The 14,219-nt window shown below is 34.3% G+C and overlaps 2 protein-coding genes across 4 annotated transcripts; both read left to right on the top strand.

Annotated features, from left to right (window-relative positions):
- Window positions 1-446: 446 nt before the first annotated feature.
- Window positions 447-5,996, top strand: LOC100266148 (uncharacterized). 2 transcript variants are annotated; one of them, XM_002263967.4, is made up of 5 exons: window positions 447-994; window positions 3,892-3,971; window positions 4,066-4,241; window positions 5,154-5,262; window positions 5,576-5,996. In XM_002263967.4, the coding sequence occupies exons 1-5, from the start codon at window positions 721-723 to the stop codon at window positions 5,882-5,884; spliced, it is 948 nt and encodes a 315-aa protein (XP_002264003.1). In that variant the 5' UTR covers window positions 447-720; the 3' UTR covers window positions 5,885-5,996. The 2 variants fall into 2 exon arrangements, with proteins under 2 accessions (XP_002264003.1, XP_059590956.1); XM_059734973.1 differs by lacking the exon at window positions 447-994 and adding an exon at window positions 1,015-3,806.
- A 4,419-nt stretch (window positions 5,997-10,415) lies between these two features.
- Window positions 10,416-14,219, top strand: LOC100262647 (serine carboxypeptidase-like 42). 2 transcript variants are annotated; one of them, XM_002278157.4, is made up of 10 exons: window positions 10,416-11,123; window positions 11,917-12,024; window positions 12,109-12,201; window positions 12,341-12,433; window positions 12,584-12,669; window positions 12,762-13,040; window positions 13,140-13,273; window positions 13,478-13,570; window positions 13,662-13,779; window positions 13,876-14,219. In XM_002278157.4, exons 1-10 carry the CDS (start codon window positions 10,892-10,894, stop codon window positions 14,041-14,043), a joined length of 1,404 nt encoding a protein of 467 aa, XP_002278193.1. In that variant the 5' UTR covers window positions 10,416-10,891; the 3' UTR covers window positions 14,044-14,219. The 2 variants fall into 2 exon arrangements, with proteins under 2 accessions (XP_002278193.1, XP_010664883.1); XM_010666581.3 differs by lacking the exon at window positions 10,416-11,123 and adding an exon at window positions 11,406-11,782.

The raw sequence follows: 14,219 nt of genomic DNA, 5'->3' as shown, positions 1-14,219 counted from the left end.
TGGTTTCTTTGGTGCCTGTTGTACGAGAAGATGAACTGTTGCAATTGGGTTATAGAAATTTAATTGTGATTAGAGTTGGTATTGGGGTTCTTCATCTGTTACTTCTTGTAAGCCACTTGGTTCTGTCCTTGAGTTAGAGCGGTTAGTAGAACAGCCTCTTTTTCCAAGTTAATTGAATTGCAACGATGATGGTTTTTTACGAAAATATAAAAACCATGGTGGCAAATTGATACCTGTTAAATTTTTAGTCTGCATCATTTGAAAAATATTAGGAAATTTAAGCTGTTGAATGAGGGGACAGAGACATGAAACCATAAGTAATAAGATCATATGAGGCTAAGTATACAGCAATGGGATTTATGCAGCACGCATAATCCTATCTAATTGGTGGTGTGTCTTTTTAGTGGCTATTGAAAAAATGCGGTTGATCGAAGACAATCTTCATCCTCTTTTCCTGATAAAAAAGGAACATATGATTGATTAGCGTAATTTTGCTGTGTGAGCCAAGTCTCGGTTGAGGCTGCGACCCAGATAAACGTACCCATCCTTCTCTTCTCTCCCGAGTCTCTCCTCAATCCACGCTCCAGACACACGGTTTCAGAAAATTGGTTTCAATTTCTCATCCGAATCCTCTTCACCATTTCCATTCCCGTTCATATCCCTGATTCCCTATTGCCCCAGAATATTTTGAAAAATCATAAATTAAAATAAAGGAAGAAAATGGATTTAATTACAACTTGGAATACGAGAGCCTCTGCAATTTCATTTTCTGCACTCAGGAGTAGGAGTAGCTTCCACAATCCTTCCCGCCAAAACCATAACCTTTTATTCCCATTTTGGCCCTACCCTCTTCCTCGTATTTCATACAAGTCCTTCACTGCCCATGCTAAGAAGAGAAGCTCACAGTCTCAACCACTTGTGAAACAGACCATAGTTGAACAAATCTCTACCAGTCAACAACAAGATGACCTTCTTTTGGATGACTTTGAGGATGGTAATCACTACCCGTTTTCTTCCTTTCTTTTCGGTTTTTTATTTGTTGTTTATTTTTTAAAATTTTTTATATTGATTTTCTTTATCTGTTTGGTTCTCGGGGAAAAAAAATGAAGATGATCTTGTTTCTGAAGCATTCCTTTTGTTCCCTTATTATTAAATGGAGATAAATGTATACTCTTTGATCGCAAGTATTTTGAGTTCCATTTTTTTTTTCTAGCTAGTTAGTTTCCACTTCATCTTTTATTTGTTGGTAAATTCGTGCAACTTTTGAGGCTTCTATATATTTTTTTTTATTCATTTTACTTCCATTGTTGCAGTGTGCACTGTAATTTTCTCGCAGCTAGCTCTTCCTTAACCCTAATTTATTCCTAAAACCCTAAGCTTTAATCATAAACCCTAAATCTACTTTTATATCCACTGTCTTAATTTCAGGTAGGAAAGTTAACGTTTATTTCATCCTTAAGCCTAATTCCATCTTCTCCTCTTTGTACCCTAAAATCGAAAGCCCTACCAACTGTTATTTGATTGTGGGTGGTTATTTTAAAGGCTGTCCTACATAGTCTACTATGGCAGGCTTCTATAAGCTAATTCCAGAAGCTACTGAAGTTGGATAAAAGTGAATACTTCCGATATGTGTTACTACCATTACCTTCCAGTCTTTCACTTCTGTAGCTGATTGATGTTCAATCACAAGCTCAAGTTTTAGTCCTTAGTTCTTTATTGCCTCCTCTATAGGCTGATACACCCTACAACTAAACTAATGTGTAATTGCTATTATACTACTGTTGGTATTTCTTGGGTCTTATTCGTGATTTTATTGATTTATCCATTAGTCATTGGGTTTGGTTATTTGTGAAGGCCATGTAGTGCTTCTGTATTTGAAAGATGATTTTGGTTCCTAGAGTTAAAAATATCCTTTTTCATGTCCTTCAGGAATTTGTTTTGATTAGCCATTCATTTTTAGCTCCCCTGTTTTTGAAGGTTTGGACTGATTTTGCTTTGCTTTTCAATGTGCTTTCATGATGGAATGTTTATGAGCCAATCAATCACCCACTCAATTGCTTTTGAGGTTGTCATGGAGATTTGATATGTTTGTTTTGCTTTTGGTCTTCCTGTACTGTAAAAAGGTGATTGGTGACTGTTGTTTTGCCAACATAAAGTCTTGAAAGCTTCTCCATATTATCATGCAAATTTGGAGTTGACATTGTGGCCCAAGTGTAACATCTAGTTTTTATTTTTTATTTTTTTATCCCAAAGCAATTAGCAGTAGATAAGAATTAGGGATTTACTTAGACTGAACCAATGACTGGAATTATTCCTGTGGACAATTGTGCCATGGGCTCCTACTTTTTTTGCTTGTCTTTCTTTTTTATTTGTATCTTCCTTCTTACTTTGATTTAAAAAAAGAAGAAGAAAAAGTTCCCTTGTCCTGATGTGTACTTTCCCATTTAAAAATATTTAGCACAGAATTTACAAAGGGATCTTGAGTTCTTCTATGAATTTTATTTATTTATTTTTTAAATTTATATTTTATCATGGGATTTTATTTTTTTGATAACCGAGGAACCTTCCATGGCTAAGCCGTTAAGGCCTGACTCAAGTAGTAAAGGGATGGGGAGGGTTTGTGGGAGGTTCCAGGTTCAAGTCCCAATGGAGACAAAAAATTTACCTATCAAAAAAAGGAAAAAAAAAACCGCTAGGGTAGCCTAATTGGTTGAGTCCTTAAAAAATTAGTCTGCTGACCCTTTTTCAGTTAGAAATGTGGCAGCAGAATAAAATAGGTATCTAAGATATCCATTGCTGCAAAGCAATATGTGCAAACCCTTCAGTGAAGATGCTTGATGGAAAATGGACCTCCACGTTATGCTTTGAACAGTATCTCCAATAGCCAACACCATCTCAGGATGATGCACACATGACAAGGAAGAACCATAGTTCCTAAACCATGCCTAAGCCTGAGGATAGGTAAGGAGAATTCTAGGTCTTTCATGGATGCAATTGGGACTTGGTTTGGATCTTATGGTTGCAACAGTATCAAAATGGAGGAAATAGGAAAGTGCCTAGTTTAATGGTTTGTAATGATTTTATATTTCTGTCTCATATGTAATTAGAAAAATCCTACAAGATACCAAATCTCCCATGTCTGATATGTAATTAGAAAAATCCTACAAGATACTGAATCTCCCATGGCAATCCAAGGTATCCTGTACTGGACTCATGGGAACAACTGTAATATCATGTTAGGGATAGAATACATTTTGACTATCTGAACCTATAAACAAAGTCCATCTTCCTTAGTGAAAAGGAAGATGAATTCCTGTAGCTCTTTGAGGCTCACTCTTTCCTCCTCTTCCCCCACTGCACCTGATTGCCAAATCAGTTCTTCCTAAAATCACCTGCATCTACTGTTACCTGCTTTATGCCAACTTATTCCATCCTTTCTATAACCAGTGCCACAATTCTTTTATCTGATCAGGCTCTTGGTTAGTAGCAATCCACCAAACATGAGCCAGTCTGCATAATTTTGGACAAGCCTTATCAAGATGGGTCCTTTAACCAGAGTAATTTCTGTCATGACCTTTTTACGCCTTGAAGAGCAATTAAACCCCTATAGCTTAGCAGCGTAGAAGAATAATCAATCACATAAAGTAGAAAGCTCATATATGTTTTGCTTTCTAGTAAGCATTTTAATAAAATTGCACTGGATGGTTTAGTTATAAATACTTGTTGTGTGTACATTGATATTCTTTGATGACCATCTCAGCGAGACCACTGTGGTGGAGCTCTACTTTCTTGTTTACTAAATTCAGGTAGTAAAGTGATTCTCAAAATTTTTGGTGTTTTGATTATTAAATTTTAAAATCCCATGTTTAAATAAGTTTCTTTCTTGGTTAGAGGCATTAATGGATGATGATGATGATAACGACGATGAGGATTGGGAGGATGAGTATCTGGCTGACGATGCTGAAGTCTATGTAAGAATGGACACGAAAATAATTTTTTTGTTTTTTGTTTCTTGTTTCCTGATAAAATTTCTGAACAAAATGTTCCCTTTTATCCTTTTGAAAGGTTGGGGATGGAGGTGAAGGTGGTGGAATTTCGCTTGCAGGGACATGGTGGGATAAAGAAGCTTTATTAATGGCTGAAGAGGTTTCTATGTCATTTGAAGGCGACTTGAAAATATATGCCTTTAAGACATTGGCAAATTCTACTATTCAAGTGCGCATTGAGAAGCTTTCAAATAAGTAAGCATCCCTTGGCACTATATTATGAGAAATGAGACTAGAAACTATATTATTGATGAATGATGCATGTGGAATTTCTCTAATTCACTCCATAGTACTCCATATGTCATAATATTAATACATAGTGTCTGGTCTTTGCTCCAGATCAGTCGTTGACACCATTAAATGGAAGAAAATAGAATTAGTTCTTGTTTTCTTTATAAGAGATCTCCTCAAAAGTTTCCCATATCAAAACCCTAGGCATCTCCAGAAAAATTGAAGTTTGACTATAACATGTGAGTTGTTTAAACTCTATGCTTTCAATAAACTGGTAGTCTCATCAAGCTAGATGGGATGCATTTATGAGGGAGCTTTCTGTGAAAACAGTATCTCTTTTTGTTAAGAAGTTTCCCTTTTAATGTGTTAGTAATCAAAATATAAATAAATAAATAAAAGTTTATTTTGGAAAAAGTTGTTTTTATTTTTATCATCCAATTCCTGTACATATAAAAGTATGTGTGTCTATACATATATATATATATATATATATGTATGTATGTATGTATGTATGTATGTATGTATGTGTACTTACACACATTTTGGGTGGGGGCTTGGATTAAGTTTTAACATACTCTAGAAAAATGGCTTTCTATAAAAGAAAAAAAAATAATCAAAGATTTTATGCAGCTAGTAATAAGATGTCAAGGAGCCCTAAGCTACCAAAATGTAGTTAAGCATGTGCTAGCAAATGTTTTTTACAGCCAAATGCAGCCATTTCAGGTTTTATTATATATATTCTTTTGTACATGATTTCTTTATTGTTTGAGATGATTTGCTTCTTTCCATGTGTTAAAAAATATGTATTAAATTTGTATTACCTATCCATTTTTCAAAGAATTCCTCTTAAATTCTGATACATGATGATATCCTCAGGTCTGGATCTCCAAGTATGACTGATATAGAAGCTTTCTCATCGATCTACAGAGCAAAGTTGGACGAAGCTGAGATTGCTGGATCTGTACCTGAGAACCTATCCCTGGAGGTGTGTGTGTTTTCAATTACTATTTACCTGTTCTTTCTTCTTTCTCTTTTATAATAGGGGGTGCAGAGGGTTGAGCATGCCCCCTTGTCTGTCAGGCATTTGATAACTTAAAAGCTTGGAGTGAGGCACATATATTGTGCTGGTTTTAGACCAATTGATGTTAGCAATGGTTGGTTGCTTTGATACTAAAAGCTGTATTTATTGGTAGATTCTATAATCAATGCCATAATCAAAATTTTAAACTCAAGACTTGAATTAGGTGCACTCTCATATCTCATTGCATTTTGGGGCTGAACAAATGTATTTTTTTTAGGTGTCATCTCCTGGTGTTGAACGGGTAGTTCAAATTCCACAAGAGCTTGATCGGTTTAAGGAGCGGCCTATGTATGTGAAATATGTTACTGAGGGAGTTGCTCCTGGTTCAACAATAGAAAGTGATGGCATTTTCAGGCTTGTTTCTTTTGATTTGGAAACAAATTGTTGCACTTGGGGTTTAGCAGATGTGAGGATAAATAGAGCGAAGGCAGGGAAAGGAAGGCCACTTAGCAAAAAGCAACGAGAATGGCGGTTGAATACACCCTTTGATTCCTTATGTTTAGTCCGGTTGTATTCTGAAATTTGAATATTTAGTTTCCCCCTTCCTTTCTATCCTGCATGTATCTGTCCTGAAGGTATTACTTACCCAGTTGAGTGGATAGAAATATCAATACAACAAATCCAGTCATCTTTCTTAATTTTTGATATACCCCTCTCCTTCTATGTTACAAATCATGACTGTTAAAAATCTTATTACTGTATATAAATAAATTCTGCTCATTTGATCAATAAATGTAGTTGTCACAAAGAAAAGGAAAATGATAGAGATTTATAGGCTTCTGAAAGCATGGCTCAATTTTTTTACTTATATAGAATCTGATATGAAGGTGCTAGCTAGCTTAATAGGTAAAATATCTGTGGGTTGATATAGGTGTTGGTTTAAATCTCCCCCTGAGCTAGAACAACCTCTTGATTTCCTTGCCTGACCTTGGTAAAGATGAATAAAATGTGGGCTTCTGAATCTAAAAATTGTTTGTCCTTGTACAGGTTTAAGAATAAGCAGGAAGTTATTTTGCCTGATGCACAATGTCCGAGTGTTCCGAGGTCCATTTCATTCTCTTTGGTAAAAGCATTTTCAAACCAACTCTATACAAAAGGTCATTCTTTTATAACCTAGTTGGAAACAATGGTATGACTTCTCTATTTAGAATTTTAGTTTCCTTTTTTTTTTGTGTTAGTATGCATAAATGATATCTTTCTTAAGAAGTTGCAATCTTTGGTTGCCAAATGCTGTACCCAAAGATATATTGTTATCTTTGACTTGGAATTAAAACCTTATGACATGAACTTCAAAGTACATACACACCCCATCTCTCTTTGGCTTTCTTTCTCTTTTATTGCATTCATAGTCTGTCTTTAGACTGTTGGACAAATAATGAGGCAAAATTGGGGTCTGGCATCTTTATCAGATGCTATGGTCCCTGATAGTTGTTGCTTTCTGATCATATATATATATATAGCCATATTTTTTTAGTGGTTGTGGTCACCCCACTGGCTTTCTTTCTATTCTGTCGTGTTATTATCCTACCTTGACCGTTGTAGAAATAATGACAAAGCTGTGGTCTACCATAAGTGCTGGAATTCATGATCTACCGACCCTTTCTTTCAAACCAAACGATTTCTTATTCTTGTCATTTTTTGAGCTTGTATATATTCTCCTCTCTTCTCATTTCCCCTTCTAGTCATGCTTCGACTGTTTCCCAAATAACAAATACAAAATTATAGTCTAACGTCACCTTGAGATCATGTCGTCTTTAATGGTTGTTTCTGTTGGACGTAGTGACATACCATGAATTATTCCTGTTATTTTTTTAGCTCCTACGGTCTCACTTCATACATCATTTATTGAGTAGGAATCTTCCAACTCTAATGAACATATTTCATTCACTACCAGTAAGTGGGTTAGATGAGTGAGGGGAAGGCCAAGTTCTAATATTCCCCAACTCAAAAAAATCTGCAGAATGATAGGGGACCATTTTCTGGTGGATCCTGTAGATGCCTTATAATGTACCTAACAGAACTTTGGATGTATCCGTAACGTTTGTTTTTCTCCAAAATGGAGAAAAGTAAAAGGTTTTATTTTCTGGTCATTCAATTTGAAATGTCATACAGCCTCCAACATTGACTAATGCCATAACACACAACCCCCACAGGCCCCACAAGCCCCACTAGCCACCATCTGTGGCTGTCGTTGTGGTGCCTTCACCTACCACTTTTCTCCTAGGGACCCTTTTATATTTCTGGGCCACAGTCAAAATATGTACTTAGAGAGCAGTGCAGGTTGTAGTTGTTCCTAAGCTTTGGATTCCCAAAACGTTTGTTGGTTGATTCAGGCATTCCGCCTTCTCATTATTTTTCATGACTAATGTCAGAGACTTGTGAAGAGACTCTTGGAAGCACACACATAATTTGTTTGTCTGTCTTTGGTTTCTCTAATGGATACATGATTCATTATGGTGATTGATAAGAGTGATAACAAGTGGGGAGGAGGAACCTTTGCATAGTGATGCCGACGACCCCACCTGGATTTTTGATAAAAGTACAACAGTTTTAAAAAATATTTCCTAAATTACCATTGTAGGAAAAATAATTTCAAATCTATTGTAATTTTGTTCAAGTAGGAAAAATGAAATAAAGTAGAAGTGAAAAATTGTTTCTTTAAAAAACGATTTTAAAAAAAATATAAAAATAAATGAAATGAGAAATTATCTCTTGAAGAGACGATTTAAAAAAATAAAATAAAATAAAAATTAAGAAGTGAGAAATTGTCTCTACAAGAGAGATTCCCACAAAAAAATTATATATATGTGAGAAATCGTCTTAAAAAAAAAAAATCAAGTAAGAAATCATCTCTTGAGGAGACAATTTCTACATGACAAATCCTAAAAAAAACAAAAAGCAAAGTGGGCAGCACAAAAGTGAAAAGTTCTCACTTAAAAAAAAAACAAAAAAACAAAAACAAAACCTTAAAAAATATACTTTTTTTCATTCTTTATTCTATTTATACAATAATACAATTATTAAAAATATATATTATAAAATTAATTAATTTTATTTACTAAATTTAATATATAAATAATATACTAAATTTAATATAAGATAAATAATATTTATATATTATTTTTTTCTTTCACTTTGAATTTTTTTAAAAAAACTATTATTAATAAAAAAACAAAAACGTTAGAAATTGTGTCTTCAAGAGACGATTTAAAAAAAAAAAAACTTTAAAAATCCATTTTTCCATTCCTTATTATACTTATACAATAATACAATTATTAAAAATATATATTATAAAATTAATTAATTTTATTTACTAAATTTAATTTATAAATAGTATACTAAATTTAATATAAGATAAATAATATTTATCAATTATTTTTTCTTTCACTTTGGAATAAAAAAATAAAAAAAACTACTATCAATTTTATGTGAAAAATGAGTTTTAAAAACAAATTTTTTATTAATTTATTAAATAATTATTTATAAAATAAATAAATTTGTTTTGTTTAATTTTTAAATTAATTTTATTATATAAATTTTAAGATTAAAAATATTAATCTTTAAGTTAAAATTTCACTGTAAAATGAATAAAATCTAAAAAAATAAGTTAAATAATTTTATTTTTTTTGGTGAAAATCGTCTCTTGAATAAACGGTTTCCTATTGCTTTAATTTTTTTTTTGGTGGTGAAAATTGTCTCTTGAAGAGACAATTTCCATTGCTTAACTTTTTTTTTTTTTTGGGAAATCGTCTCTTTAATTCAATGTATGTGCTAATCCTTTGAATCTGATTATTCTCCCATTCACTTAAGAGACGATTTTTAATTGTTTATTTTATTTTTTATTTTTGTGAAAATTATCTCTTGAAGAGACAATTTTCAATTGTTTAATATTTTTTTGCTGGAAATCATTTCTTCAAGAGACGATTTTTGATTGCTTATTTTTTTTATTTTATATAAATATAAATATATATATATATATATATTTTGTGGAAATCGTCTTTTTAAGAGATGATTTCTCATTTTTAATAATTTGGAAAAACAATTTTTTTTTAAAAAGGTCATAAATGGTAAGATGATTTTAAAAAACAAATATAATTTTCTTCTATTTGATAAAAACTACCATAAATTTGGAATTATTTTTTCTATTATGATAATTTAAGAATTATTTTTTAAATTACCGTACTTTTATAAAAAATGGGACCCTTCCTTCCTTCTTATCCATATCCCTTTTTAACCCACCATGCCCCACATTTCACGTTCAAAATTCTCCATCATGTTCTCAATCTCAATACAATTTCCAATATTGTCTTACTAGGCGTGGCCCCGTGGGCCTTCTCCCCCGTGCCATCAATCATCTAAACATTGACCCAAAAATAATTTAAAAGAAAAAAATTATTATTATTATTATTTTCGAACGACTCTTTGCAAGAATATCATTTCATTTTTTTATTTTTTATTTTTAATTTGCACAACAATTAATTTTATGTTTATTAAATACTCAATTACATGATATAGTTTGTTCAAAAAGAAAGAAAGAAAAGTTTTTATATAAGCTTCTAGAAAAGGAGATTAAACAAGCATTTCTGGGGACTCGCATCTTAGCAAATCGTGGGGTCCACGCGTACCATCATCCACGTTGTGATTGGGCAGCGTCGTACAATCTCTTAAAGTGCGAGTGGTTGACGTTGTGTACAAAAATATGATAACGAAACGGCTAATAAAAGCAAAAGAAGGTGCCTGTATAGTTTTTGACTTGTTGACTCTCAGCGCCTCGTTGTAGATGAAAACGGAAGTGATGCGTTTCCTCCTGTTCAAAAGGGTCCAGTAAATCACTCACTTTTGACTCCTATATTTTTTATTTATTTATTATATATACATATTTATTTATTCGGAACACAAAATTCCTCTGCACTCTCCTGTACAAAGTAATTCCTTTCTCAAAAGAAAAAAAAAAAAAGGCCAATGGTGGAATCTTGCCAGCTGGCGAAAAAGGATAAGGAAAAATGAGTCATATAGTACATAACCGTAGACTTCGGAACAGGAGAACGGCCGGCTTTTGGAAAATGCCGAATGGATGGAACCTCTTCCCATCATTCCCATGTCATGCCGGTGAAGCTTCTGAGTTCTGACCCTCACTAACGTCTCTTTTTCCAAATTTGGTACATGCTACAGCTTCCAAAAATTTTCACCAAAAAAAACAAAACAAAAAACACCGTTGAACCAACCAATCCTCTCGCCTTCACCACAAAAGCCTGCGCATTTCATAACGTCTCTGAGTCTCTCTCTCTCAACTGTGCATTTCTGTATGCCTATATTTAGGAAATTGTTTGAAAATCAGGCCTTTTCGTTAAAGTGATCCCAGGATTCACGTGCCCCTTGCAATAGAATTGATTTACCAGTATTATATTTTCTTTATTATTTTTACACACTTCTTTTATACTTCACCTTTTGTTTGTTATATATTTTATACCTATAATTCTGAAGGAATGGATAGAAGAGTGGTTTCCCAGTGAGGGTGAGTGAGTTTGGTGAGATGGGTAGGTGGTGGTTTTGGGCATTGTTTGGTGTGGTGTTGGTGCTTTCTGTAAATGGGTATCCTGAAGAGGATCTGGTAGTGAGGTTGCCTGGTCAGCCAGAGGTTGGTTTCAGGCAGTTTGCTGGGTATGTTGATGTGGATGTCAAAGCTGGGAGGAGTTTGTTTTACTACTTTGTTGAAGCTGAGGACGACCCTGATACAAAGGCCCTCACTCTTTGGCTCAATGGAGGTTAGTTTTTCTGCTTTCTACTGACTTGAATCTCTGATAGGTACAATTCAGAAAATGTATTCATGATTAATTTCTCTCCACCGGGTGTGTGTGTTTTCCATGTATCTTAAGTGGGTTCCCATTCTATTTGGAACTGATGTTTAGTTGATGTTTCCTTCTATTTTGTTTCCACAACAAACTTTTAGCATTTTTGTTTTTTCTTTTTCTTTTGTACTTGCATTTTTGTTTTTTCTTTCTCTTTTTCTCTAACAATTAGTTTTCAAGTATTCTCTTGGCTCTCCTGTAGAAGTTTGTTCTACATGCATACGGTTTTATTTTTTTCTTATATTTCCTTGTTTTTTGTCATCTTGCCTATTTCCTTCCTAAACCCATCCTCCTACTTGTTTGAGACAAGAGATTAATGCACATCCAGATGAATCTGTAATTCCAATGGCATCAGAAATGTAGCCCCATTAATTATTTGTGTGCATGAATTTGTTAAACTTGGCCTAGTGGATGGAATTTGTTCTTCTGTGGTTTCTTGTAGTATGAACCAGTGATCCATTTGAATATTCATGGAATTCTTCTGTCATTCCAAAACATTCAAAACTTGCTTGAATAGAAAATTCTGCTCTATTCGAGATCTGACATGAATTCATCATCTTTTGAAAGCTTCTTCAGTATGAATGACATGTTTTGATTAATTATTCTTTGCATTTCTAGTTACAGGAAATCCCTGGCCTAAAATTCCTTGTTATGTCCTTAATTGAGGTTGTTAAACATTGAATTACTAACAGCAACTTCCCATCTTCAGGCCCTGGATGCTCCTCGATGGGTGGGGGTGCCTTTACAGAGTTGGGTCCATTTTTTCCCTCCGGCGATGGTCGGGGCCTAAGAAGAAATTCAAAATCTTGGAATAAAGGTGTATTACATAGGATGTTTTGATCTGTTTAAATTATCTTAATTTTTGTGTATTTAATTTGAATTTTTCTTAATTTTTTCGCAGCATCAAATCTCCTCTTTGTTGAGTCTCCTGCTGGGGTGGGATGGTCATACTCAAATACAACTTCAGATTACACTTGTGGGGATGCCTCCACTGGTAAAGAAAACTCCTCAACCTTGATTTTACACTTGTGCTTACTTATTACATTATGACTCTTAAGAAAAAATACATTAAATTATCAGAAGCCTTCTGTACTTTGATTTGATCCAAGCTTGATCTGTTGTTTCTGGCGCAGCAAGGGACATGCGTGTATTCATGATGAAATGGCTTGAAAAATTTCCAGCATTTAAATCCAGAGCACTGTTCCTCACTGGGGAAAGCTATGCAGGTAGTTGAAATCTGATTCTTAGAGAAAAATTTTGGTTTTTACTTTGCCTGGGGGCAACAACTTAAACATATTGAACTATTAGCGACTTTGATCAATACTGTAGTATTGGTATTAGTATATTGCTTACTTGTCTTAATGGTGATGATATAGGGCATTATATACCACAGTTGGCTGTTGCCCTTCTGGACTACAATTCACATTCAACTGGTTTCAAGTTTAACCTTAAAGGAGTGGCTGTAAGATGGCATTCATTCTCTGTTATTAGCAGCTATTTGTACATTTCATTTATTCTCTCACTGATTTTTTTTTTGTCCCGTTTCCTGATTAGATTGGGAATCCACTTCTCAGACTTGATCGGGATAGTGCTGCAACATATGAATTCTTTTGGTCACACGGAATGATTTCTGATGAAATTGGGCTCACTATCACAAAAGAGTGTGATTTCGATGATTATGTCTATGCAAGTCCTCACAATGTATCATTTTCATGCAACCAAGCTTTATCAGAAGCGAATAGCATTGTTGGTGAATATATAAACAATTATGATGTAATTCTTGACGTATGTTATCCAGCTATAGTGGAACAAGAGCTACGGCTGCGGAGAATGGTACTTTCTTAGTTTCCCCCTTGAATTTCTTTTCCTCTTTCCAATCCGTTCTTGTGCTATTACGCTGAACCATCTTTAAACAAAACTCACCAATTTCAGGCCACTAAGATGAGTGTTGGGATCGATGTGTGTATGACCTATGAAAGATCTTTCTATTTCAACCTTCCTGAGGTTCAGAAGGCTCTTCATGCAAATCGAACTGGTTTGAATTATAGGTGGACTATGTGCAGTGGGTATGCAACACTCTTATCTAACTCAAATCTAAAGTATGAAGCATTTGATTTTATCCAAAAAACACTAAGGCTTGTCGTAGATCTCTTATGGAACATCTACCAAATCATTGATAAGAGTAGAAGGCTTGTATTTAAAACTGCTCATTATGAACTTAGTTGTGTCAAGCATACTATACTGATTTTCACATTTTGTTTATTGGGCAGTGTTCTGAATTATAGCGAAACTGATGGTAACATCGACATCCTCCCCTTGCTTAAAAGGATTGTTCAGAATAGCATTCCTGTTTGGGTTTTCAGGTAATTTACTTCATTGTAAAAAGAGAGTTAAAAAAATAAAAAAAAATGCTAATTTCAAGAATGATATGGTGATTACTTTCCTCAATTATAGCGGGGATCAAGATTCAGTTGTACCACTGCTGGGCTCCCGGACACTCATCCGTGAACTAGCTCAAGAGATGAAGTTCAAGATCACAGTTCCATTTGGAGCTTGGTTTCACAAAGGCCAGGTGACTCGTGATGCTCGCCGCTGGTTTCCATCCTTTTTCTGTTGGCACCTATTTGGATATTACATAACATCTGCTATGGTGTTTGTTTCTGAGTAGGTGGGAGGATGGGCAACTGAGTATGGAAATTTATTGACCTTTGCAACTGTAAGGGGTGCTGCTCATATGGTGCCTTATGCACAGCCGTCCAGAGCTTTGCACCTGTTCAGTTCATTTGTTCGAGGGCGGAGATTGCCAAACACAACCCGTCCATCCATTGATGATTAAGAGGGGTTATGCTTCATACTTGTTAGATTCCCTTCTGCTGCAAGCAATAAAACAGTGATTTCCTTCTCTCAGTTAGTAAGGAGAACGAAAATGGAGCATTTCAAAACATGCTCTTACTAGCACTGTAATGGGGAATAAGGGAATTTTTGTGTTGGAATCAGTATTCTTTTCTCTTA

Source organism: Vitis vinifera, chromosome 18 (genome assembly GCF_030704535.1).
Source record: "Vitis vinifera cultivar Pinot Noir 40024 chromosome 18, ASM3070453v1".
NCBI classification, from domain to species: Eukaryota; Viridiplantae; Streptophyta; class Magnoliopsida; order Vitales; family Vitaceae; genus Vitis; species Vitis vinifera.
This window is presented reverse-complemented; position numbering and strand designations above follow the sequence as displayed.